We start from the raw sequence: 26,947 nt of genomic DNA, 5'->3' as shown, positions 1-26,947 counted from the left end.
TATGTCCTTGGTCCTCGTTTACTTTGGAGTAACAAATAGAAGAGATTAGGTAAACCCAGATTAATATTTCATAAAATGAAGTCTCCCCTTAATTGTTTTCTTTTTTAGACTGTCAAATTTAAGCTTTTCTAGTCCTTTCTCACGGTCATTCCCTTCACACTTGGGATCAGTCTCACTGCTCTTAGCACTCATTTCCTTTCCGATTGTGATCATTCATGACGGGTACGGTAGCATAGTGGTTATGTTACTGGGCTAGTAATCCAGAGGCCTGGACTAAAATCCAGAGTCATGAGTTCAAATCCCGCCACGGCAGCTGGCGAATTTAAATTCAATTAATTAAATTCAATTAATTAAATAAAATCTGGAATTAAAAATACTAGTATCAGTAATGATGGCCATGAAACTACCGGATTGTCGTAAAAACCCATCTGGTTCACTAATGTCCTTTAGGGAAGGAAACCTGCCATCCTTACCCGGTCTGGCCTATATGTGACTCCAGACCCACAGCAATGTGGTTGATTCTTAATTGCCCTCTGAAATGGCCTCACCACCACCACCTTCTCGAGGGCAATTAGGGATGGGCAATAAATGCTGGCCTCGCCAGCGACGCCCACATCCCGTGAACGAATAAAAAAAAATTGTGCTTTTCTGTACCCTTTCCAATGTCCATATATTTTTTTATGGTGTGGTGATCAAAACTGAACACCATAAGCTAGAGGTAGTCTTCCCAATACATTAACAAGCCTGTGGAGTAGTACTGTTCTAGTTGTATAATCCTAGCATTCCATTAGCTTTTATAAATTGCTCTGCTACATTGGCTGGGCATTAACAGTTAAGTGAAACGTCTACTTTATTCCCTGTGCTAATTCAGTTTAATTCATAGTTTACTTATGACCCACATATTTTATACATAGCTATGTTAAATTTGTTTGCCAATTTGCATAACTGATACAAATCCTCTGTCTCTACCGTTCTGCCAAATTTAAAATATATATCCCTCAGCTCCATGTCACCCTGGCTGTACATTATACCCACCGTACATACCTATTTTGACATGCTTACTTGAATGCATACACTATAATCTTTGCAAGTTAAATCTCAATCACATATAAAGATGCAACATGAGCCATCCTCACTTATAAATGATGTAGGAAAACCAGTATTAAAGAGTATTCGTTCAAATAGATTACGAGTGGGAATAACTGGTATGACAAAAAGCTTCAAAGTTTTTCTCCCAACTCCTTGTCGAACACATAAATTCACATTCATCAATAATTAAAGGAGAGCAATCAAGCTTAGAGTAATTTTAGATCCTTCTCTCAGCATCTTCACCTATCCTTTTATTCCTCGGTAGTCCGTTTGTTAGTAAATATTCAAATATTTTAAAAATGGTATAAAAAATGGCAACACAATATTTTAGGGATTGGGTATCCAAGCTTTTGCCTTCATGAGCTGCATAGGCATGTACTATAGTTTGTCACAGCCATATAGAAAATTTGAAACTATGTTGCCATAAATTTGCATATTTCTCACGTTGCTGCTACTAACAGATCTTGATTTAGGAATTACCAATCAATGAGGCAACAGCGCGAAGAACAGCCCTTTCCAAACCTGCAGACCCATGAAATATAAATGCAAATAGGAGTATGTTGCCTTGTCTTCAAAGGCCAGATTCCTAGGGCTCAGAGGTCGTATAGCACTAAGGCCACAGGTTGGACAATCGTGTTCTAAAAAGGGAGTCACGTGTGAAACCCATCTACATATACAACCCTCTCCTCCCATGTATAACCCAAAAGTTATGAAATTACAGCAAATCAACTTTCATTTTTTGTGAGCAGACTAACTATGTACATTTCAGTGGAACAATATATGGACAGTCATCTACAACCAATGCAGTCCACTTACTTTGATCTCCTCACTCCTCATTCCATCTAATAAATAACGAAGCAACTCCTGGCTATCTTGCTGTTGAAACCCTTTAAATCGTATAGCCCTGACGAAATAAAACATGTCAGAAGAAAAACACATTATGGTACAGATCCATAATGCAGACATTCTTTAGGCACTACATCTCTTCACTACTGGTTACAATTTCAATGTAGAAGAGATTAAATAAAATGGCAACGGAACCCCATCGGTCTCTGTTATGGGGACTCATTACCTGTATTGTCAAGATGGACAATTTTCTAACGTACAAATCAACAAGATTTATTAAAACTTTTGGTGGATGTTTGAAAGAATGAATCAACTGGTCAATGTAAATTCTACAAAAGCTAATATTCACAAGTACAACACTACAGTCCTCAAATGGTTATATTTGTTCTGAGAGTTCTATGCAGTGCAACATGTTTTGGTCTGAATATAACTGGCTTCATACCTGCACAGCGGTGACGAAGGTGAATACTCACTTTTTACAGACCTGAGTGAACAGTTCCTTTGGGGTGACAACATTCTTCTTGGTGTCTTGGATATCAAGAAGAAATTGACACATTGCTGATGACAGTGGTCCCGGTTGATCAATGTGAATCTCTAGGGGTCCCTGATAATTTAAAGTAAAATCCATAAAGTTTTAAAGTCAAAAAATAAATTATATATTCATAAAAAGGCAAGTGAAACAATCGCAGAAAAGATGCCTGGTGCCTAGAAATCTCCACCCTTACTTTCATTTTCAATGTCCAGGTTTGAAAAATGAAAAGAAAAAAAAAATTTTTAACTTGCGTTTATATAGCATCTTATCACATCTGTCACAGACATCTCAGTGCTTCACACAGCATTGTGCAGTAATTGTTGTTATGTGGGTGAATGTAGCAGTCACTTTACACAGCAAGTTCCACAACAGCACTGAGGCTATTGTTTGGTGTGGCATTGGTGGAGGAAAGAATGTTAGCCAGGATACCAGGAGAACGGCCTACACTTCCTCAAATAACGTCCAAGTGCAACCGAACCACAAGAAAATAGTTTATCACTTTATCCGAAGGACGGCAACTCCGACTGAGTACAGTGCTGAGGGAATGCTACATAGTCAGTCTAGATTATAGGCTAAAATCCCAGAGCAGGGATTGGACCCACAACCTTCTAACTCAGAAGCATGACTGCTATAAACTGAGCTAAGCTGACACTTAACTCTTCTATTATCATATATCTACATTTATATTTAATCAATGCTTCCGGAACATTACTGTGTGTGTGCATATATTATATTAAAAAATATAAAAACCTAACAGGAAAGTGACCTCTCAACAGGCTCCCTACCCAGAAAAAAATGAAATTCTTTTCCTGAAACATGAAAGGAGCAGACTTAGACAATTACCACAAAGATCATCTAAAAGTACAGAACTTTTCCCACATGTTTATGCCTTCAAGAGCTACAATTACTTATAAGTTCCATCAGGCCATTATTCAGCTGTAATGAGTTCTAGAAGTTTTCTAATTCACAGATGTGTAGTCCGAAGTATAATATTAGAGAGTTTATGAATAAGAGAAGCTAATTATCTGAAACATTTGTATTTAATAAAGATGTACCATTAGATGATGGAGGGACTTCAATTTTAAAAGAGTTAAAAGCCAGTCTCGAGAAGTTCTTTTTATTTTTCAAAATTTTAATACCAGTATCTGATACATCAGTGGTATTATACCAGGATCTGATAGGGATCAACTAATCTTTTCTAATTAAAGTGACTTGGTTTTCATGATCTCTGTAAAAAAAAAATGATAGAATAGTAGCTGAAAAGCTACTAGCTGAGGTAATTTGGAAATCACTGCGAATTGCCCAAAAAATTAAGTATTGCACAATTTTCAAATTTGCAATCAACTAAACATCACAACTTTGTAACATCCTATGAACAAAGATCATGTGTAAGACACTTTCATGCATGAACTTCTGACATGTTTTAAAGGAGAAATGAAATCCTATGTTGACATGTCTAAGACTGTTAACTCCAAGAAACAGCCATTCTTTGTAGAACCAGAAGTCATAAGAAATGTTGTTTAGGAAGTTAAAGATCTTTTTAATTCTATAGTTAATCTGTCAATTCACAAGACTTACCAAATACAATTTTTGCACTCCTTTCTAAAGTGTTGTTTTAATGATAATAGAGTGCAATATGTTCACGTCAGTTATTGTGCTATTAGGGACTGTTAGGTATCATTGGAATCAGAGAGTAAATCATTCAAAGGTTCACAGATACAAGGACAGAGTACATTTAAAAACTCACAAAATGGACAATGTTTTATATTGAGTTCAGTTAGTACACTGGTTAAATTCTATAATATGGTAGTTTACAAACTGTAAAATGAAAGCTCTCTAAGCAGTTCTTCACAACGTATTCACCTACCAGATTTGAGGAGTCAGGCATTACAACGGTCATTGTAGTTCCATTCACTTTTATTAGCTGAATCAACTCATTCAGTACGTAGGTCTGTGATAAGATCTGGATTAAAAAATAAAGTTAAGGATACTGTCTGTCCTTTTCAACTGTCAAAAGTTATTACAAAGTAAACAACAACAAAAAATTTTAACGAACAAAATTCACTCAGATAATGTTCAAAGAATTCTAAAGTGCTAGAACAGTCTTAAAATACAGAGTGCAGCAGCACAAGGATAAGACAGGGACAGAGATTGAGTAGACTAGGCCTGTATTCTCTAGAGTTTAGAAGAGGTGATCTCATTGAAACATATAAAATTCTTACAGGGCTCGACAGGGTAGATGCAGGGAGGATGTTTCCCCTGGCTGGGAAATCTAGAACCAGGGGTCACAGTCTCAGAATAAAGGGTAGGCCATTTAGGACTGAGATGAGGAGAAATTTGTTCACTCAGAGGGTGGTGAATATTTGGAATTCTCTATCCCAGAGGGCTATGGAGGCTCAGTCATTGATTACATTCAAAACAAAGATCGATAGATTTCTCGATATTAAAGACAACAAGGGATATGGGGATGGGGATGGTGCAGGAAAATGGCGTTGAGGTAGAAAATCAGCCATGATCTTGTTGAACGGTGGAGTAGGCTCGAGGGGCCGGATGGCCTACTCCTGCTCCTATTCCTTATGTTCTTATAAAGAATATAAAAATGTACTCTGGCTTCTGAGTAAATGACTGTCTATAATGATAGCCTTTTATGACTAGTCGTCTTGTCACCTAATCAAAACAGGGTAAACAATTTACTATGCATTTTAGCAGTAATAATGTCCTCCTGTGCAATGATTTCAATCCACAGCTGATTGACAGCTAGTTTCATGAAGTTACCGTCTGAGTTGTCCATTACTGCAGCTTTTAGTATGCAATCTAAAATGTCAACTAAATGAAATGTGAGCTGGCTAGCTGATATATTTTTAAGCACAAGATACAATAGTCAATGCTTCATGTGACATTGAGTTAACACTTTATAATCACCTGCATGACAGCATTAAAAAAACAAGTATTGCCAAGATTACTGAGTCCTTTCACTGGTATCCGTTGGTTGTTTTGTGCCGAAGTCTTTTCTTTCTCATGTTTTCCAGTTTCTGCTGTGCTGTCTTCCTTTCCCTTATCCTCTTTTTCATTTGTTTGAGGCAGTACAGCTGTAACTTGAAATTGACCACAATTTAAACTACATACATTTGTGTTACTCACATTAACCACTCCCAACAGCAATTAGCACCACATCTACTACAGCATTCATAATTCAATCATATTCTACAGGAGCAGACTGTACCTACACACACATTTAAAATTGCTTTTGCCAGACAGTCTTGTTTTGTTCTGCAGACTCAGTGGAAAACTGCACCATTCAGTTTTAAATCCTTGCACGTGTGTGTATTTAGTCCGTGGAGAACAGCAACATTCAACGGTCTTCAATAGCTGCGACCTAATATACAGCAATTTGGGATAGCTGAGAACTAATGGGAGTAAAGCACGTAGCATTTATATATATTTTGTTTAATAACTATGTAGCTCAAAAGTCCTTCTAGATAACTCACCTCCTTTGGTGCATTTAACAGCAATCTTTTTTCGGATATACGCTACAAATTGTCCTAACTGATCTCTGCCTTCATAATGCACTTCATCATCACACAAGTAGCACCTGCATCAAAATAACCAAAAGGTAATTAAACTATACACAAATAGGTGAACATTTTATTGTGCTTCACAACCATTCTTTCCAATCCCTCCTACCTTTTTTTCCCCCTTTACAGCTTCTTGCAGCTGTACGTTTTTTTAGTGCATTTAATACATTCTTATACAGCTGCTTCTCCCCCACCCTACACCATCCCATTCACTGCCACCTTCACACACACTCCTCTACTCAGGAGAGTAAAGTGCCTGGGTTGCAATTTTTTTTCCAAATCCATCAACACCACCAGTTCATAACAGATTACCAGGAGGTACAAGTGAGACATGTCATACCATGCACTCTCTTACACCTTTTGGCATGGAATGACTTGTGCCTTTAAGGTACACTGACTGGTGGCAAACAATTTAGTGACAGGTGATCTTGAAGCTCAAACATGTGACTTCAGTGATCCCGGTTGACCCCCCTTGAGCATCCTGCCCCATGTATTTATTAGCCAGTAGGAATTCAGAGACCGCAGAAAACATGAACAAGTCTCACAAGTGTTGGATATTTGGTTTCTGAATCTTCTACAATAGGTCTCTCTGCTCCTGTATTGCTTAATTAGAATTCCACAAATGTTATGTTATCCACCATCAAAATAGCAGGAGCTGGTCACAATCTGATCCAAAAACGAATTTAATTCAGCGCTATTTACACGTCATAATCCATGAATATGCTTCCCTACATGAGATATTGAACCTACCATACAATCCAGTCGTCCAAATTAAGAACCACACAGTGTGATTCTGAATGCAGCTTCTCGTAATGTTTAAGGGCATGTTTTTCTTCTGTGCATCTCCCACAACCCTGAAAAATACAAATCAAGCCATGATGTAATTGTGCAATGCTGAAGAAAACATTTCATAATACACATAAGGTGGACAACAGAAACAGGCAGCAGGCCAAAGTTTTATCTACATTATGATGGTTTTTAAAACTCTTTTGTACACATAGTTCCACTTTCTAACAATATTTCAGTTAGAGTTATGTAGAGAATACAAGAGAGCTTTTAAGAATGACAAAAGCAGCAGTGTAATTTGGAACAGCAATTTGATCCTCAAAATTATATAACTGTGTTGAAATAACTACTAGTTCAATCTCTTTTTTCAACACCACCCAATAATTTTACAAGATTATTCAATTTTGGGTCGATCGCATTCCAGCAAGGTTGTTAGCACACTTCAACTGTTGAAGGTAATGACTTCCACCCTGAAGAATTAACGGTTGTAGTGTAATGATAGCAAATTTTCAAAGAAATAGTTGATTAGCAAAGAAATGTTTATGGCCAGTATATATTATAGATATAATTTACACTTGCTCAATTTCAGAGTACTATATTGTGAATTGTAGTGGCTGTTTCACAATAGTTAATTCTTCAATGTGGATGACAGCATGTATACAGTGAATCTGTAGCAAATTTCAATAATTTTCTTACATGATTTTGGTATTTAAACTGAATAAGAAACCCTGCACAGAGTACCAGGTGGTATTGATCAGAGAAAGGGGTACATTTCTCTTTTTAGTTGAACAAACTAGTGACCAGCTAAACAGGATTTGCTCAGACCTAATCTTACGGCTGATGGCATGGCATATTAAGTCCCGACCCCACACCCCCTGAAAAAAAGCGTACGTGTATACAGTACCATTTGATTAATATTCCCACACACGAAGTGCAGAACTAGAAAAGTACGAAGCAGTCAATTAGCACTGGCTAATGCCAGTGACCGTACAACACAACTTGTCCCTAGGTGTTCAGAACAAGTGATTCAACCCAAAAAACACGCCTAGAAAAGGTGGGGTAACCCTTGTGCACCCTTGTCCAGATTTGCCATCCCACCTCAGTCCTGAAATGTATTAAATTACCGTATATACATGCACAATCACATTGTCAATGTACTCTATTGTAAATGTCATGTTGAGAGTGTAGACCACTATAACATGAACGTAAAAACCAATATACAATTTTCCTCTTGTAAAAAAATTAATTAAAAAATATTTATACCTTGTCTGTTAATGGTTAAATATTTGTCAGTTTTTCTATTTCAAGGCATGTTTGGATAGCTGAATTGAACTTTTTAAAATGATTTATACAAATCGATTTGTTTGCTATGACTGATCAGATTACCTGGATGTGACGTCACACAGCTATTCAGTCAATTTAGCAGGAGGCTAGATAAAGAGTGGCAGTAAAACAAAGAAGCTTTGCAACAGTTATATAAACTGGCCTATTCCTGCAGTCATAGCTCCATTGCCGCTACAGAGTACTTCAGTGTGAGCTTTCCGAGTCTGTGATTGTTGTTACTGGAAGGCTCAACCATACCAGGATTTTTTTGGCGCTATGGCTATCGTTAAAGTTTTTTTTAAATGACAATATAGCTTTGTGTGATGAAAGTTTGATTTTTAAATGGCTGCATTTTGATTGTTTAGTTTGTTTTTAATAAAAATAGCTTTTGCTACAATTTTTCTTATACAAATATGTACAGACAACTTGATAATGTGCCACAGAAAATGGACAGAGCTGCCACAGGATCTATTTTCCCTTCCTGCAGAATTCCCTCGGGATTGAGATTCCGGAAAATTCTATCCATCCCCTCCAGAGTATAAAATACCAGTATGTTCAAGATGGTAGCTAGACAAAGCTCGGAGGAAAACAGTTGAGATTTTTTTTAAATGGCTATCAACAATGACTTGCCACAGATGTACCCCAGCGCTGCAGAGACAGAACTATCCAATACTGAAATTAACTTATTTGAGACAGTTTGTATGCCTTTATCCTTTTACCCAAGGGACAGGATCAACAAAGGAAGCCCATCAGTGTCAGCCTGCAATATAACTGAATTTAATCTGGACAATTCCATATTGTGAACTTCAACACTGAATGTTATTCAGTTACACTATTGCACTCCTTAACCAAGCAATCGTGCTATTGTGATACTTAAAATTATACTTGTTACTATTGTCATGATTTAGACTCTACTGCCCTACAGTTACCATTTTGAATTATATCACTGTATTTACTGATACTGTACCTTATGATGGTATTAATTGTACTGTAGATGTAGCTAAATAAATCAGTTAATCCTTTCAAACAAAAATGAAATTGAATAACCACCTCTGTGGCAGAGACAAGAACATAACATTCAGTATTATCAGTCAAACCATTCTAAAAAAGTTGGATTGTTAGCTATAAGATTAAACTAAACATGATTTGTATTTAGTAGATTTGAAGTTCTTCAGAAAACATGATCCAGAAAAGGAATCGAATAGTCTGAAGCAGCAGAAGATCCAGAGCCCAGAACCTAAGTAAACCCAGATCTTAGTATATTGGCCCAGATTTTGCAGTGGCAAGGCATCTACCATTAGTTACACTTACCCTTGCATGTTTAGATTTTTAAATTTTTTTACGTGGCAAGTTGTTGAATGTGCAAGGTGATAATGTAGCAGCGAGGGAAACAGGGCATCTGGGACCTGAGTGAACAGGGCAATCAACTGTGTATCTCCTTAACCAATCAGATTGAAGGATTGTGAAATTTACAGCGCAAGGACTGAGGAGGAAGTGTAAATTAGAGTGGGTGAATTCAATGTCAAATCAGGTACAGAAAGAGAAATAGAGAGACGGAAAAAAAGATTAGATCAAGAGAGAGAAAAAAAAGAAACTGAAAGGAAAAGTAAAAATAATTTTTAAATTTTACGTTTTGAAAATCTCCAACAATTAATACCTGAAGGAATAAGACTCCACACTTGTAATAGTTAATTTTCAGTGCCAGAGAGATTGATTGCCAATTATTAACACTTATCACATTGTTAAAGGGTACTTAGATTGTAAAGGACAAGACTTAACTTTCTGTGGCGAGTTTTAGTTCGTATCTACCGCAAATACAGCAACTTCACACCATTCAATGCATTTCAATGGGGAAGCAGTCAGTGAGATGCCGATTTGCAAAGCTAATGGTGGAGCGGCACATCTCGGACAGACACTTTTGGATATTTGAGTTTAACTGCGCATCTGCCACTCGACTGAAGTTGCTGTACCATTTGTGCATAAATAACAGCGAGAGCCATTAGCCTCAGTTATTTTGACAGCAAAATCTGTCTCATTGTGTTTCACAAGAGCAATATTTTACTAAAACAGCAACTTACCTGATGCCCACATTTTAAGCATAACCAGACAGTTGAATTTTCATCAGTTTCCTTGTGTTTTCTCCCAGTTTTGACATCACTTTTGCAGTCCTCACAAGCATTCCCCCAACGCTGGAGTAGCAATTTCTTAACCAGGCCTTGGTTCAGTCCCTTACGAATGTGCACACACTGTGGCACTGCAATAAATCAGAAATGCAGCAACATACAGTTTAGGACATGCGAATTTATACTGAATTGCAGAAGTAATGTTATTGATTGCAACACACAAATTCTTGCTCTAAAGACTAATGTAAAGGAATTTTTAATTTGAATTGATGTAATATGCACAATAGCATTCAACACAAATACACAATGTAAAAGGTACAAGATGAACTTTTTCTAACATTAATTTGAAAAGTTAAAGCTGCAGTGCCTTACAGTTAGTGGCATAATTTATTGATGTACCATTGATTGTGCTGTACCATGGAGTAGTAAGACACAGACTGATACTTGCAAATCCCCAGTGAGCTCTTAATCTTTGCTGGGCTCTCTGAGCAGAAAGGAGATACTTTCCCACAAAAAAAACAGAAAAACTGCTGGACAGGTTAATGTAGCTAATTTCATGTGTGCCTCCTAGTGGCTAATTAGAGCAACAGTTAAAATGGTCTGGAAGCAGATTATCTGCTTACCTTATTATTTAAAGTCCAAGATGACCTGTCCCCAAAAAGCAGGACAAATCCAATCCGGCCAATTACCGCCCCTTCAGTCTATTCTCAATCATCAGCAAAGTAATGGAAGGTGTCGTCGACAGTGCGATCAAGTTGCACTTACTCACCAATAACCTGCTCACCGATGCTCAGTTTGGGTTCCGCCAGGGCCACTCACCTCCTGACCTCATTACAGCCTTGGTCCAAACGTGGACAAAAGAGCTGAATTCCAGAGGTGAGGTGAGAGTGACTGCCCTTGACATCAAGGCAGCATTTGACCGAGTGTGGCACCAAGGAGCCCTAGTAAAATTGAAGTCAATGGGAATCAGGGGGAAAAATCTCCAGTGGCTGGAGTCATACCTAGCACAAAGGAAGATGTTAGTGGTTGTTAGAGGCCAATCATCTCAGCCCCAGGACATTGCTGCAGGAGTACCTCAGGGCAGTATCCTAGGCCCAACCATCTTCGGCTGCTTCATCAATGACCTTCCCTCCATCATAAGGTCAGAAATGGGGATGTTCGCTGATGATAGCATGGTGTCAGTTCCATTCGCAACCCCTCAGATAATGAAGCAGTCCGTGCCCGCATGCAGCAAGACCTGGACAACATCCAGGCTTGGGCTGATAGGTGGCAAGTAACATTCGCACCAGACAAGTGCCAGGCAATGACCATCTCCAAGAGAGAGTCTAACCACCTCCCCTTGACATTCAGCGGCATTACCATCGCCGAATCCCCCACCATCAACATCCTGGGGGTCTCCATTGACCAGAAACTTAACTGGACCAGCCATATAAATACTGTGGCTACAAAAGCAGGTCAGAGGCTGGGTATTCTGCGGCAAGTGACTCACTTCCTGACTCCCCAAAGCCTTTCCACCATCTACAAGATACAAGTCAGGAGTGTGATGGAATGCTCTCCACTTGCCTGGATGAGTGCAGCTCCAACAACACTCAAGAAGCTCGACACCATCTAGGACAAAGCAGCCCTCTTGATTGGCACCCCATCCACCACCCTAAACATTCACTCCCTTCACCACCGGCGCACTGTGGCTGCAGTGTGTACCATCCACAGGATGCACTGCAGCAACTCGCCAAGACTTCTTCGACAGCACCTCCCAAACCCGCGACCTCTACCACCTAGAAGGACAACACCACCTGCACGTTCCCCTCCAAGTCACACACCATCCCGACTTGGAAATATATCGTCATTCCTTCATTGTCGCTGGGTCAAAATCCTGGAACTCCCTTCCTAACAGCACTGTGGGAGAACCTTCGCCACACGGACTGCAGCGGTTCAAGAAGGCGGCTCACCGCCACCTTCTCAAGGGCAATTAGGGATAGGCAATAAATGCCGGCCTCACCAGCGACGCCCACATCCCATGAACGAATTTAAAAAATATAGAATCCTAATTGGGGCATGCGAGCAGAATTTTTAAATTAAAAACTGCGTAGCCTCACATTTTCACTACAATTAAACTTTTAGCACAATTTGGCAGGAGCTAAACTACCTTTTCTATGGCACAGATTGATGTTGGTAGTGTCAGTCTTAGTTCAGTGGTAGCACTTTCACGAGTCAGAAGGTTGCGGTTTCAAGCCCCACTCCAAAGAATTCAACACAAAATTTAGGCTGACACTTCAGTGAAGTACTGAGAGAGTGCTGCACGGTCAGAAGTGCAGTCTTGCAGATGAGACATTAAACCAATGCCACTATGGCCTGTTCAGGTGAACATAAAAGATCCCATGGCATTATCTGAAGAACAGCAAGGGAGTTTTCCCAGTGCCTTGGCCAACATTCTTCCCTCAACCAACACCACTAAAATAGATTACCTGGTCATTTATTTCACTGTGGGACCTTGCTGTGCACAAATTGGCAGGCTTATTTGCCTACAGTACACCAGTGACTACACTTCAAAAGTACCTCACTGGCAGTGAAGCACTTTAAGATGTGAAAAGCCCTAATATAAACGCAAGTTCTTCTTTTCAGCAGCCCTGTGCTTTGTGAATTCACATCACTGGCCACTGTTCTCTGTCCAGAGTTCTATCTATATGATCAGCTGAAACCTTAATGAAGACTATTACTGAAATTGATCTCCACTGAGTGACATTGCACTAGGTATAAAATAATTGTACTCCCCGAGTATCTACCCTGCTACATCTAGCTCAGCAGGCTTGTTGTATGAAGGAATCCTCAATTTGCTTTGAAACTCTAGTAGTCAATCAATCTGAACATTTTGCTCTCCACAGTATTAATTAATTTCTCCCACCAATAAATTTCTTAAAATTATGACTATTTAGAGAACACATAGCACATACAGTAAAATAAAGATTCCATTCAACTTTAGCCTAAGGCCTTCAGACCTTTGCAGTTGTTTTTTTTCCCCCAATACTGTGTCATTATTTTGTTACTTTTGACTGTTGATTTATTTGACCCTAATTTGTTCGAGACAGGCTCCCTTCACAAGAAAGGAAATGAAACAATCTGAAATGAGGTGTGAAAGAATACACTTTTGTAGGGGAGGGGAAGATCAGCCTCACTACAACTTTTAACCAAAGAAGCATTTCATTACCACAACTATCAGAGGTCTCATCATCCTGAGGAGAATTTTGTCTTTCCTTCTTCTTTCCCATTTCCACGCTATTCCAGTATTCTTCAACTCAAGAGCCTACAAAAATCAAAAGACAACTTAAGGGTCAAGAGACCTCTGCATCTGAAGATATTAAATAAAACCAATGTGCAGACAGCTTAAAAATAATTTCACAAACATGTATGACAAATAAAAAATAACTATAGGAGCTGCTGGAATAAAGAAATGCTGAATATAATTGAACGTTCAGCAGGCAACAAAGCAGGTTTCCAAACACTGGCCAGCTCTGATTACTTTCCCATCTCCCTTACCATCCATATATCTTCCCAGCCCCACTACGTTAACCATCCACCAAAGGAAAAAAAAATCTCTCCCCAGCTCCCTAACAAACTCACCCTTAAAACTCCCAACTGCCTTTTCCTCTGGCCCTCCACTTGTCACAACCTCTGCTACCATTGACGTGCAAAATTTCTCTTTGATGCTCTTATTCCCACCAAATCACTTATCTACACTCATTTCTGCCATTCCCATGGTACAAACCCTATCTTCGCTCCCTGAAGTCAAAGGACTACAAACTCGAACACACTTGGCACACAACTGGTCTTGTCATTCATCACAGTTACGTTTTTCTCAATTTTATATTTATATAACAGCTTTAATGCATTAAAACACCCAACAGCACTCTACAAAATAAAGAAAAACAGATATGACCAGGAATTGGAAGAAGAGTTTGGGAAGTGACTAAAGGTAGGAAAAAGTTAAAGAATGAACTTGCATGTTATAGCATCTTAACACATCCTCAGGATATCCTAAAGCACTTTGCATCCAATGAATTACATTCAAAGACCAAGTATGCAAACAGTGAATGCACTTCAAAAAAGGTAGGTTTTGAGGAAGATTTTTGAAGTTGGGGAAGATCTGTGATGGCTAAAGGCTATACAACAATGATGGAGTGAACGGGGCTAAGGGACACAGTTGTCTAGACTTATGAGAGTGAAGTGTACGAATTGGTGTTGGAGGATGCTGCAGAAGTTGTTCAGAGCAAGGCCACAGAAGGAATTATAGACAAGGGCAAGGATTTTTAAATCAATGAACATAAGAACACAGCAAGTTAACATGCAGGTACAGCAAGCAATTAGGAAGGCAAATGGTATGTTCGTCTTTATTGCAAAGGGGTTAGAGTACAAGAGTGGGGAAGTCTTGCTACAATTGTACAGGGCTTTGGTGAGACCACACCTGGAATACTGTGTATAGTTTTGGTCTCCTTACCTAAAGGAAGAATGTACTTGCCTTAGCGGCAGGTGCACGAAAAGTTCACTAGATTGATTCCTGGGATGAGAGGGTTGTCCTATGAGGAGAGATTGAGTAGAATGGGGCTATACTCTCTGGAGTTTAGAGGAGAAGTGATCTCATTGAAATATATAAAATTCTTAGAGGGTTTGACCAGGTAGATGCAGAGAGGCTGCTTTCCCTGGCTGGAGAGTCCAGAACTAGGGGGCATAGTCTCAGGATAAGGGATGGGCGATTTAGGACTCAGATGAGGAGGAATTTCTTCACTCAGAGGGTGGTGAATCTTCAGAATTCTCTACCCCAGAGGACTGTGGATGCTCAGTCATTGTGTATATTCAAGACTGAGATCGATAGATTTATGGACTCTAAGGGAATCAAGAGGTATGGGGATTGGGCAGAAAAGTGGAGTTGAGGTCAAAGATCAGCCGTGATCTTATTAAATGGCAGAGTAGGCTTGAGGGGCCGTATGGCCTGCTCCTATTTCTTATGTTCTTAATGGATGGGGAGCCAGTGGAGGTCAGCAAAGACTGGCGTGGCAGATGAACTAGAGTTAATATGGGATCGGATGCAGATAGAGAAATAACTGAACATCATTTTCCAACCCCCCGCCAAGGGTTCAGCCTCCATCCACTTGCTAAGAGACAACAACTCTGCTGCTCAAACTATGATTGTGATACACACATCTGAAGTAAAAACAGAAAATGCTGGAAACACTCAGGTCAGGTAGTATCTGTGGGGCAAGATAAACGACATTACATTTTCAGGTCGATGACCTTTCATCAGAACTGGCCATCTGCCTTAAACATTAATTCTGTTTCTCTCTCCACAGATGCTCCCTGACCTGCTGAGTGTTTCCAGCAATTTTTTGTTTTTACTTTCACATTTCCAGCATTGACAGTATTTTGCTCGCTGTAGGATCTTAAAAATACAATAATTCCCCACCTCCCCAAAAAAGGTTATACATGGGGACTTTATAGATGGAAATTTTTAAAAAGCAACATCTACATTGTGGAAGGGGGATAAAGTTATCATAGTAGGTACAGCACAGGAGGGGGCCATTTGGCCCATCGTGCCTGTGCCAGCTGTTTGAAAGAGCTATCCAATTAGTCCCATTCCCGTCCTCTTTCCCCATAGCCCTGTAAATTTTATTCCTTCATGTATTTAACCAATTCCCTTTTGAAAGTTACTATTGAATCTGCTTCCACCACCCTTTCAAGCAGTGCATTCCAGATCATTACAACTCGCTGCATAAAAAAATGTTTCCTCATGTCATCTCTGCCGATCACCTCAAATCTGTGTCCTCTGGTTACTGACCCTTCTGCCACTGGAAACAGTTTCTCCTTATCTACTCTATCAAAACCGTTCCTGATTTTGAACACCTCTATCAAATCTCCCCTTAACCTTCTCTGTTCTAAGGAGAACAACCTCAGCCTCTCCATAAATTATAATATTATGGAACTAAAAGATGCGTGAATCTCATGAATTAGGAGTTAGTCACTCATATTAGTTTAAACGTGTCTTACTGCAGGCGCCACTGATGATTTTAAATACCATTTCCTGCCTTGAAAAAGGGCTGCAATCCGCCTCGCTCCTTGATTATAAACCTCACTCCCAACATTACACAGAATTACATAGAATGTACAGCACAGGAACAGGCCATTCGGCCCAACAGGTCCATGCCGGTGTTTATGCTCCACACGAGCCTCCCCCACCACCACCACCTACTTCATCTAACCTCATGAGCCTATCCTTCTATCCCTTCTCCCTCATGTGTTTATCCAGCTTCTCCTTATAAGCATCAACATTGCCCCGAATCCTTTCTAACCGCCGGTCCCCCCCACTGCCGCCAGCGTGGCCCAATCCCATGCGGATCGAGGTCTCGGATACCGGGCACCGAGGAGCACAGCGTTCTCCCCTCGCCAAGTTAAGCGCAGGCACCAACCGCAAGGCTGAAGCCCTGCTGAGGCCCGCCTGACTGCCCTCACCTGGTCCTTCAGGGGCTGCTGTCCGTCTCCTGCGCCGCTAACATGCTGCCTGTCGCTCGGTCTCCGCAGGCCGCCAAAAGCCGACAAACCTCAGCGGCTGTTGCGTTTACCACGACGCATGCGCGGCCAGGCCGAGGAGACGGCGGCCGAGAGAAGGCAAAAAAAAAAAACCATGAGGCGAAGAGTTGGCGTTTTACCGGCGGCGGCGGCGGAAGTGGAGGACAAACCGCGGTTTGGATGGTGAAGGTGGCAGTGTGCAGGCACGGTACGGTACACTCTGTTTTGGGCCCTCAGTGTAATGGTGTGTAATATTTGTCCCGTAAAAGTCGCCAATAACCGACCTGTAAGGCCACAGTGAAGCGTTGGACATTACCGTATGGTTTATTCAACATTTCCAGCCCCTTCCACTGACTTAAAAACTATTTTGACTTATGCTGAAAAATTAACACAACTTTCATCTATTTAAATGACGACAAGCTTTCTCGGCCTTTTGATCATTATTGTATTGACATTATTAATTTGTTCCTTATTAAAGAAATATGGCATTTTTGGGGAGGGTGGAGAAAGAACAGCCAAAAGAGTTTAATGACAGTGATATCCCTTGTAAGTGAGGCCTTGACTCAGTTCACTGTGAGTTACATTATCAAGTGTGTTTGCAAATTAGTCAGCACTTTGTGAAGGTGCTACTCTTCTAAAATGTTTTTCATTTTCTATATCCAATTAGGTGGAGGAGTTTGTTTTAACTGCAGTAGGAGCAACATCAACTTTGACAGCGTTCCCCTCGGAGGAGCTTTTGAAAGGTGGAATGGCTGAAGCCATTAAAGAAGATATTTCAAGAATAAGCACTTAAAATTGGAATCACTAAGACTTACCTTTAATTCTATACCTTCCTAAATGTAAAACAAAAGATCTCTGCGGTTCATACAAAATCAATCGCTTTTCATTCCACAAGCATAATATTGTTCCATGCTGGAACAGGTCAGTTTGTGAGAAATTATTTTAAGTTTGTTAGTGAATATACCAAAAGCCTCTCCCTTCACTGAGGAAAAAAAGGAGTGTGGCAGCAGAACCCCTGAGTAACCCTTCTGTTTTCATTCGCAACCTACATGAAATACATTCAGAGAAGCTATTCTGATAAAATTACTTGATTAGACCAGAATATTAAGGTGCTCAGACCATTTACAGGAGTGAATGATGCTACTGAACCCAAGAAGGTATCTATGACAGACCCAAATATGTTACAATGGGACAGAGACATCTTTTGGGAATATTTGTTTTACCTTTTTGGCAGATAGCTGTAAAGTTTGAGCTGGATCATATGAACCACTCCTGAGTCTTTGACCTTGTTTTCCAAAGGAAATCGTTTCTCTGTATCTACCTTATGGAATCCCTTAATTATTTTAAACACCTCAATTAGATCACCCCTCAACCTTCTAAACTCAAGGGAATCAACTCAAGTTTATGCAACCTGTCCTCATAATTCAACCTTTTAACCCTTTAAGCCCTAGTATCATTCTGGTGAATCTGCACTGTACCCCCTCTAAGGCCAGTGTATCTTTCCTGAGGTTCAGTGCCCAAAACTGAATGCAGGATTCCAGATGGGATTTGTACAACTGAAGACTTCCTCACTTTTGAATTCTAATCCCCTTGAGATAAAGGCCAATGTTCCATTAGTCTTTGTGATTACTTTTTGTACTTGTGCACGAGCTTTTTGTGATTTGTGGATATGGACACCTAAATCTCTTGGGCTTTGAAACTATGGGTGTCTATGGGTCTGGAGCCAAAAGAGCAGGAGAAACATTAGATCCATGGAAGCTAGAAATGGGATCAGCAATGAAATTTCATTTGAACTTGATATAAAAACTGGTCATTTGAATGAATGAAGTTTGGGAGCTTCAAAGATTTATTAAATTGCCAGTTCAACATAGGTAATAGGTTGGAATATGCTTGAAACAAAAGGAGTGCAATAACAGGCTATTTTATCTAATTAGAGTACTTTTTTTTTGTAATTTCCCCCCCCCATTTACTTATATACATTCACATTAGGAATGAGGAAGTCTTGCTCATGGGCATCTCATGCTGACTCTACAGGAGGATGCTCTTCAGCATGCTGGGAAATTTTCCCCAAGCAATGTAAAAAACGCTATTTTAACAGTGGTCGTTTTATATAATCAACATTTGACATGCAGCATGTTGACTTTTTAGGTTTTCCAGTTGGGTTATCACACCTTTAGAAGCCATTCTTTGAAAAATGTCCAGTCCTACTAATGCCGAGGCCCAGATATCTGAACTGGAGCTTCTGTTCAGCATGTTTCCTAATGAGCTTTTAGTGGATGATCAATTGGCTTTAGCGGAACTCAGAGACTACATGCAGGGAAAGATGCTGAGCCCACCAACATCAAGACTACAATTCACTGTTCACCTCCAGCTGGATGCTCCTAATGTCAGTATTGCATTAGAATTGTTTACGTAATGTATATAGTTTATGACTGTTTTGAATAATTGTACATGAAAATCAAATTTTATTTTGTTTCCTCCAATGGAATTACTTCTTTTGTTTCCAGGTGGTCTGTGTATTATCTTGTGCCATTCCCCCAAATTATCCAGCAGTGTTACCAGAAATTTCAACAAGGTACAGTACTTGTACATTATGGTGCATTTGCACAGTAGATTATTTTTTTAAAATTTGAAGCCATCACTCTAATTAGCAGGTTGAAAAGAAACAATTTAAGCAAAATACATTCAAATTCTGCTGGTATAACTAGAAACTGTTCGAAGGTTCAGTATCAAGTGTCAAATGTTTGTGTTTGCCATAAATCACATGACAAGATGCTGCTTTTTTGTGAGGAAAAGTGGAGGTTCCATCATTTTATTTGTTTATTCCTTTCTCTTTGGCCTTCCCTTGTAACACCCCTGCTCCTAGGTAGCTGCTAATGTTGCTCTGTAAGAGGCTGCTAGAAGCTGTATGAGAATAGGTCAGAGTGGTCTGCTCTCCAAATCTTCTCCCATGTGAGGGGAAGTGTATGTCCTCTGGTGCCTCCACCTGAGGGCACAGCTGAGATCAAGAACTCTGGACATAAGGAATAAAGGATGCAGATCCATGGCTCAGTGGATTGGGAAAACTACAGGCCCTAACTAGATTACAATTTCCATGATTATTTTGGTTGTTCCACTGTCCTGCAATCTGGCTTAATCACTTCCCTTCTTCCATCTCTCCATGATTGTTAAAAACATAAGTTAAGCATATGTAGAAACATCATTTTATCAAATATTCAGGCTGACAACATTGTTGGAAAAATGTAAAACAACTTGTGCCTTGAGTGTGTGTGTGTGGCCTGTTTTGAGAAGCAATAGCTATTGTACTGTTTACGATGGGGAGGGAGATGTTGACACTTGGGTGAGGGATGATAAATTTAGAATTTTGTGCTTAGTTCAAGTAATGGGACATGGATGTTGTCAATGTCCCAGTAGCTAAAAGTTAATGTTTAACTCCCTCTTTACTACCAAGGTAAACCCTTTAAGGAAGAGTAATGTTGGAGACGGGATAGAGAGCCGCATATCCAAATTTGCCGATGACACAAAGATGAGCAGCATTGTAAGCAGTGTAGAGCATAAAATTACAGAGAGATATTAATGATTAAGTGAATGGGCAAAACTGAGGCAAATGGATTTCAGAGTAGGAAAGTGTGGGGTCATCCACTTTGGACCTAGAAAGGATAGATCAGAGTACTTTCTAAATGGTGAAAAGCTTGAAACAGTGGAGGCCCAAAGAGACTTAGGGTTCCTGTACATAGATCATTAAAATGTCACAGAACAGGTACAGAAAATAATCAAAAATGCTAATGGAATGCTGGCCTTTATATATAGAGGACTAGCATACAAGGGGGTAGAAGTTAAGCTACAACTATACAAAGCCCTGGTTAGACCACACCCGGAGTGTTCAGTTCTGGGCACCGCACTTTCAGGAAGGATATATTGGCTTTTGAGGGAGTGCAGCGTAGATTTACTAGAATGATACCTGGACACCAAGGGTTAAATTACGAGGAGAGATAACACAAACTAGGTTCATATTCCCTGAAATTTAGAAGATTAAGGGGTGATTTGATTGAAGTTTTCAAGATATTAAAGGGGAACTGATAGGGTAGATAGAGAGAAACTATTTCCGCTGGTTGGGGAGTTTAGGGCTAGGGGACATGGCCTAAAAGTTAGAGCCAGGACTTTCAGGAGTGAAGTTAGGAAACACTGCTACACGCAAAGGGTGGTAGAAGTTTGGAACACTCTTCCGCAAACAGCAGTTGATGCTTGCTCAATTGTTAATTTTAAATCCGAGATTGATAGATTTTGTTAACCATAGTTGTTAAGGGATATGGAGTTCGGTCACAGACGAGCTATGCTCTTACTGAATGGTGGAACAGGCTCGAGGGGCTAAATGGCCTACTCCTGTTCCCATAAGTCAACCTTTGGAAAGACAAATGATGGATAAACATTTTGGATGTAGACACATCATCAGAACTTATGATGGAACTGCACCCAAAATGTTTACCTGTCCTTTCTCTTTCCAGATGCTGATGGACCTGCAATATTTTTCTAGCATTTTCTGGTTTTATTCAGTACGTGCAGCTTTTTTTTCTTTGTAAACCTTTGTAGGCACTGAAACAGTCCTTGGAGCAGCTTCACTGGGTACCACTGATAGCAAAATGCTGATGGCTGCCATTGCAAGCATTTCTGTCAGTTCGGCCCTTCTGATTGCTATACAGAACTTACAGCAACTGTGCATTTGGAATTTTCCATTGTGCAGTATAAATGGGGTGTTTTTGTCATCAAGGGAACCAGTACAATAATGGAAGGTTTACAAAGAAAAAAAAGCTGCACGTACTGAATAAAACCAGAAAATGCTAGAAAAATATTGCAGGTCCATCAGCATCTGGAAAGAGAAAGGACAGGTAAACATTTTGGGTGCAGTTCCATCATAAGTTCTGATGATGTGTCTACATCCAAAATGTTTATCCATCATTTGTCTTTCCAAATGTTGATGGACCTGCTGTGTATTTCAGCATTTTCTATACTTACGGAAGAAGTTCTATAATAAGAGTACAAATGAGGCTGTTCCCAGCTTATTATTTGCCTGGAGCTGAGTTGAAAGAATACATTGTTTATTTTTCTGTCTCTTGAAGTGCTGTAAACTGGATAACTTCAGTTTAAAGTAACTGACACATTGTTTTCCAGATCAGATGCTTTATACAGAACACAGCAGGGGCAATTAAATACAGACCTTCAAGAATATCTCAGAGAGAAGTGCTGTGGTGAGATATGTATGTTGAATGCAATCGAGTGGATCAAAGAGCATGCAGCCACTTACATGAGCAAAGAAACTATTCCAGTTGAAAAGAGACAAACTGATAACAGAATCAAAGATGCAATTTGTACCAGACTCTGGATCTACAGCCACCACATCTACAACAAAGAAAAGAGAAAGAATATTGTGGAGTGGGCAAAAGAGCTCTCACTTACCGGGTTCAGTATGCCCGGCAAGCCTGGAGTGGTTTGTGTGGAAGGACCACAGAGCGCATGTGAAGAATACTGGGCAAGGTTTGGCTTGGTACATTATTGGTTTCTTCAGAATAAGTACCATCAAGAGAGCATCAGAGTACAGGATAAAATATGAACTTAGCTTCCTCACCATAGTTTTGGGGAACATAGATTATAATTATTAAATTTGCCACTCCTGGGCCCAAAGAGATTTGCTTCTCCCTCCCTGGTCACCGTTAGCAGAGAAACACTTATTTGGGTTGATATATTTTTCCAGTTCTGCTGTGGTGCTTTTGGTTTTTATTTTATTTACACAAGACACACGTACCAGTGATGTCCTGTAACGTTGCTTCCAGTTAAAAGGAAAAACTATTCAGGGCTTGAGGTGCCTATTTTTGTCTCCTGAACTCCTTCCCTACACCTTCCAGGTTATGTTTTCTTCAGACCCCATTGCCCAGCCTCGAGCCCGAACACTTCTCCTGACTTTGGACCTGAAGTCTCCATCTAGGACCTACAACTCTTACACTCAGCTCCACTACTCAGACATCTGAGCTCAGTCCTGTAAATAGCCATACATAGTGACACCACAATCCTCCCATTAATGAACAGGCAGGGAAAAGGATGTGAAAAAAAAAATCCCCCTCAACTGGGTTTCTCTCTTTCCTCTGCTCCCAACACAGTGTCCCTTTTTCTCTTCCGCCCGCCAATCTTTCTTTGTCTATCTAGCTTTTACTTTTCCCATCCCCCCAAACAGGGTCAGTTTCTTCCCTCTTTTTTACAGCTACAGGATCTCTTTCTCTACCACATGGTCTCTCTGTGTCTCTCATCATAACCCCATCCAATATATTTTCTCTACCCTTTTTGCTCATGAGGCTCACTCGCTTCATCCCCTGCAATTGAGACAAAGATCCCATGTTCAAGTCTACTCCATAGACTACTACAGATATTTTTAAAAGCTACCTATAAAATTAACACTCCCAAGCTGACAGGGGAAGTAAAAGCTTATAAAATCACTTATTTTTAATCTGACCCTGCTCCCTCCCATCTTACTACATAATTTTTCTTCTCCACTCTTGCCTCATGATTTGATTTCCTATAGATTTTTTTTAACTTCTGGTCTGGTTGCTATCTTGCTCTACTTTCCATTTCTTTTTCTCAACCATTGTTAAAGCCAGTTTTCATTCCCAGACAACAGTGACTGCAGGGACTCAGGGCCCAGCAGTGAGTAGCAACAGTGCTTTACGGTAATGTTTCTTTTTGCCTACAATACCCTAAAACCATGTTTTGATAACTTAACTTTGTGGAATAGTTTCACACAAGGTATTCTATAATAAATGTACTCAACATTTTAAAAAAATTGATTCTACCCTCTGCAGTATCCCTGATTGACACTTGGTGGTGCTAACGCTTTGTAGCTCCAAATCTGATGCATAATTCTTGTGTGATTGGACATATCCCTTTGCATTTAGTAGCACATAGTGTTGTGGAGTGGTAGGATATGGGTTTGTGTTTGTGATTTCCCCCCCTCTTGAGCTCTGTCAGGGGGAGAAGTGAGGAAAGGGAGAAAGACTTTGGGACCAGATCAATTCAGTCTGCTGTTGTGCACCTCGATCTTAGAGGTGTGGGTAATGGTACAAGGGAAAGGACGTGTAAAAGCTAGGACGTTTTTATTTTTAAAAGTCTGATTACATACTAAAATTTACACTGCAGAAGAAAGCCAAACAATAGCACAGGATCAAAGTACTTGATCTATACTGCAATACCTAGTCACATATCACTGAAAGTAGCTTCAGCTCTGACAGGAAACAATAATGGTGAGTATAAGGACATCCACTTTAACTTTTGGCAATCAAGAGTGTTCCATGCACAGCATCTATGAAAGTAGTATGCAGTAGTAGGTACAGTAGAAGGGTCTAAGTCACGTATCAAGATATGACAAAAGGTAATTCATAAAAATATTCTGTAAAGTAATATGCTGTCAGGTCAGTAAATATTCAGACTTGGAGGTTTGTATATTACAAAAGCTTGTGAAAGAAATATGGACTCCTTGTGACATAAAATGCTGACTCTTACAATGAAATGTTATACTCAGGCTATACTATGTTCAGTAACAGCTACTGCACATTCTGTATCATTTCTTTCTTTGGAGGAAGGATATTGCTTTGTTTCTTCCCTTTCTCAAATGAGTCTCCTCAACTGAGAGTACAGAATAATGGAAACTTGAGGTCAGCAGTCAGTCATCTGGAGGAATGTAACCAACTCTGGGCACAATATCAGCTGGGGGGGGGGGGGGGGGTAGTGCCTGGCCTGAACTTGGCCATATCATTGTGGGAATGAATCAAGACTGTGACCACCTGTTCCATATCCTTTTAACATCTTTCCATCTCCTTGCAGAGTAAAAAAGTTGACTTGGCAAAGGATTCTAATCCGCCACAGGGAGGATACTACTTTGGACGTCACAAATGTCAATATGGATGCTGAAATCCGAATGTTTCAGAAGTTCACAAATTTTGAAGAAAAAATATTTGATGTACGTGGTAACAAGGGAAATCATATGGATCTAGGGCAGCTGTACCAATTCTTAAATGAAAGGGAATGTGGAGACATTTTTCCATTGTACTTTGGTGTTGAAGGAAAAACTTCATAAATCATGTGTTCACATCATTGTATCTGTAACAGGAAAAAAATGGGTTTGTTTAAATGTGCAAGGTTATGCTATGGAATGTCACATCAGTTACAATCCAGTATCCTTACCAGCTACAGAAATCTAAATTAGGATTTTTAAAATCTAATTAAATTAATAGCTTTTGAAAATTGAATCTGTTCAACCAAGAATCAAATTGTTCCTGACTAAATTTTTTTTTGTCATCTTATCAATTTAGCAATCTTCTGGTTGTAATCCTTTAGGCTCTTATTAGGAGACATATCCAGTAATGGGTAGAATAGGTATGTTGGTCAGTAAATCAATACTAGTGAAGTTGCAAAAAAAAACTGAATGTAGTTGTTGCTAAAGAAAACTGCTCACTGAAGAACAAACTGTGAATCTTGATGAATTTTCAATAATATCTTCAATTAATTGCCATTAAAGGACAGTAACTTATGGTAATAAAATCTAATTATGGCAGAAAAGTCCTAGTTTCATCACCCAGAACACCTGTCTCGGATATGTAGAAAATGGTCATAATTATCCTATTTCAGAATAGCATTACAAATCAATTTATGGATAATTTCAAACATTTGTAGAATTTAGAATAAATATACCTCTTAAAAAATGTTGAATTTGCTATTGTAGCATTAAGTAGTGTTTTTTTGGGTAAACTTTACATTTCTTATGCAGTGGACATGGAGCAAAAAGCTACACTGTGTACTTGTCAGTAATGGGTAAGATATTGAAGGAAAGTTTGGGAGTAAATGTTAAATCTGACTGCTTTTACTACAATCATGTGCTCATATCAATTGCAATAATGTTAACAATCTATTAAAAAACCTTTTCCATGTTCCCTTCATTTGAAAAGAACAGTACAATTACTGAAATTAGAACAATTTTAGTAGACAACACAGATAATGACCTTGATGTTTCTCAGAATAAATAGAACCATTGAGAGCTAGTGTCCTGGCATATTGGGAATTGGCCTTATTTTGAAATCTACCCTTTAGCCATAAAACAGATAACAACTAACATGGGTCAGGAGTTATGTCAAAGTGTGGGGACAGAAATGCAAGTGCACAGTAAAATGTCAAATTAAATTTAATTCAGACAAATGTAAAGTACTGCACATAAAAATAAGCAACATGTACTCCAGGAATTGTGTTGAAACATCTACAGCTGAAGCATACTCTAGTCTGAACAGACTCAACATGTCCAACCGTCCCAGAGCAGCAACCAAAGCCAAAAGGCAGCTGAACTGCTTAACCAAAAAACAGTAGACTAAGTCAGGAGGCAATGGTCAAACTTTAGTGCTCTAGTCAGACCACACTGAGTACTGCATCCATTCCTGGTCACCAAGACACAAGGGAGACATTCCAGTGCTAGATGCAATGTAGAGATGAATTACACAGCTCATCCCGGTATCAAAATGTCTGAGTTGAGGAAAGACTGGAGGAATTTGGGCTTTTCAGTTTGTAAAGGAGGTGTCAAAGATTATCTTTTACAGGTTATAATAAAAAATAAACCCAGAGCATTACTTTGAGTTAGTGTTACTCTGTCCTACCATCTTGTACCAGCTGTCCTCAACTGCCTTTCAGCTAATCAGCTTCTCTCAGGTCTGAACTGAGGCCGAGCCCCAGGTGCCTGTGCAAGGGACTAGTTTCTCTTGTGCCTCATTCTTTTCTGGGGAAGGTCTCCAGCAATTACCACCTTTTAAGGTAAGGTTTCTTAAAGGGCCATGCCCTTATTCAGGGCCCTCATCACCCTACAGCTGACATACTGGGCCTCAGTCACTTTACTACATATCCTCCTCCAGCATAGAGCCATCGGATCTAGCAGCCTGCACCATGAGGCAGTATGCTCTGGAGAGGGCATCGGCATGCCCAAGCCGACCTATGCTGAATAGTTGCCTGCTCAATCGTTTCACCATGTTCTTGCTGCCTATGGTCACATGGGCAGTCCTTTCGGCTATTTCAAAGACTACTGACGCAGCGTCTGA

General features: G+C 39.7%; 2 protein-coding genes across 9 annotated transcripts in view; one reads left to right on the top strand and one right to left on the bottom strand.

Annotated features, from left to right (window-relative positions):
- usp16 (ubiquitin specific peptidase 16) overlaps window positions 1–16,891 on the bottom strand; it is a 61,826-nt gene extending 44,935 nt beyond the window's left edge. For 3 of the 5 annotated variants that reach the window (XM_067992748.1, XM_067992750.1, XM_067992752.1), the window contains exons 1-9: window positions 16,773–16,890; window positions 13,480–13,575; window positions 10,230–10,405; window positions 6,793–6,896; window positions 5,956–6,059; window positions 5,390–5,562; window positions 4,335–4,430; window positions 2,409–2,539; window positions 1,906–1,993 (exon numbers count right to left, since the gene is read on the bottom strand). In XM_067992748.1, the coding sequence (XP_067848849.1) occupies window positions 1,906–1,993; window positions 2,409–2,539; window positions 4,335–4,430; window positions 5,390–5,562; window positions 5,956–6,059; window positions 6,793–6,896; window positions 10,230–10,405; window positions 13,480–13,540 (933 nt within the window). In that variant the 5' untranslated portion in view covers window positions 13,541–13,575; window positions 16,773–16,890. Of the gene's footprint in view, window positions 1–1,905; window positions 1,994–2,408; window positions 2,540–4,334; window positions 4,431–5,389; window positions 5,563–5,955; window positions 6,060–6,792; window positions 6,897–10,229; window positions 10,406–13,479; window positions 13,576–16,772 lie in introns of all 5 variants that reach the window. The other 2 variants (XM_067992751.1, XM_067992749.1) reach the window with 2 other exon arrangements.
- A 15-nt stretch (window positions 16,892–16,906) lies between these two features.
- rwdd2b (RWD domain containing 2B) lies at window positions 16,907–26,485 on the top strand. Of its 4 annotated transcripts, none has more exons than XM_067992756.1 (6): window positions 16,907–17,037; window positions 17,497–17,572; window positions 18,978–19,215; window positions 19,337–19,404; window positions 21,999–22,361; window positions 24,696–26,485. In XM_067992756.1, the coding sequence occupies exons 3-6, from the start codon at window positions 19,024–19,026 to the stop codon at window positions 24,946–24,948; spliced, it is 876 nt and encodes a 291-aa protein (XP_067848857.1). In that variant the 5' UTR covers window positions 16,907–17,037; window positions 17,497–17,572; window positions 18,978–19,023; the 3' UTR covers window positions 24,949–26,485. The 4 variants fall into 4 exon arrangements, with proteins under 4 accessions (XP_067848857.1, XP_067848856.1, XP_067848858.1 ...); XM_067992755.1 differs by having other exon boundaries at window positions 17,497–17,750; XM_067992757.1 differs by having other exon boundaries at window positions 16,907–17,073; window positions 17,497–17,750.
- The last annotated feature ends 462 nt before the right edge of the window (window positions 26,486–26,947 follow it).

This window comes from Heptranchias perlo, chromosome 11 (assembly GCF_035084215.1).
Source record: "Heptranchias perlo isolate sHepPer1 chromosome 11, sHepPer1.hap1, whole genome shotgun sequence".
Lineage (NCBI taxonomy): Eukaryota > Metazoa > Chordata > Chondrichthyes > Hexanchiformes > Hexanchidae > Heptranchias > Heptranchias perlo.
Note: the sequence above shows the minus strand (reverse complement) of the source record. Positions and strands in the feature narration are given on the sequence as shown.

Bases quoted from the DNA above. Each gene is read 5' to 3' on its own strand.
- rwdd2b (XM_067992756.1), top strand. From the start codon at position 19,024: ATGTCCAGTCCTACTAATGCCGAGGCCCAGATATCTGAACTGGAGCTT. The intron at 19,405-21,998 runs GTACAGTACTTG...ATTGTTTTCCAG, and splicing joins TTACCAGAAATTTCAACAAG to ATCAGATGCTTTATACAGAA. The intron at 22,362-24,695 runs GTTTGGCTTGGT...ATCTCCTTGCAG, and splicing joins TGTGAAGAATACTGGGCAAG to AGTAAAAAAGTTGACTTGGC.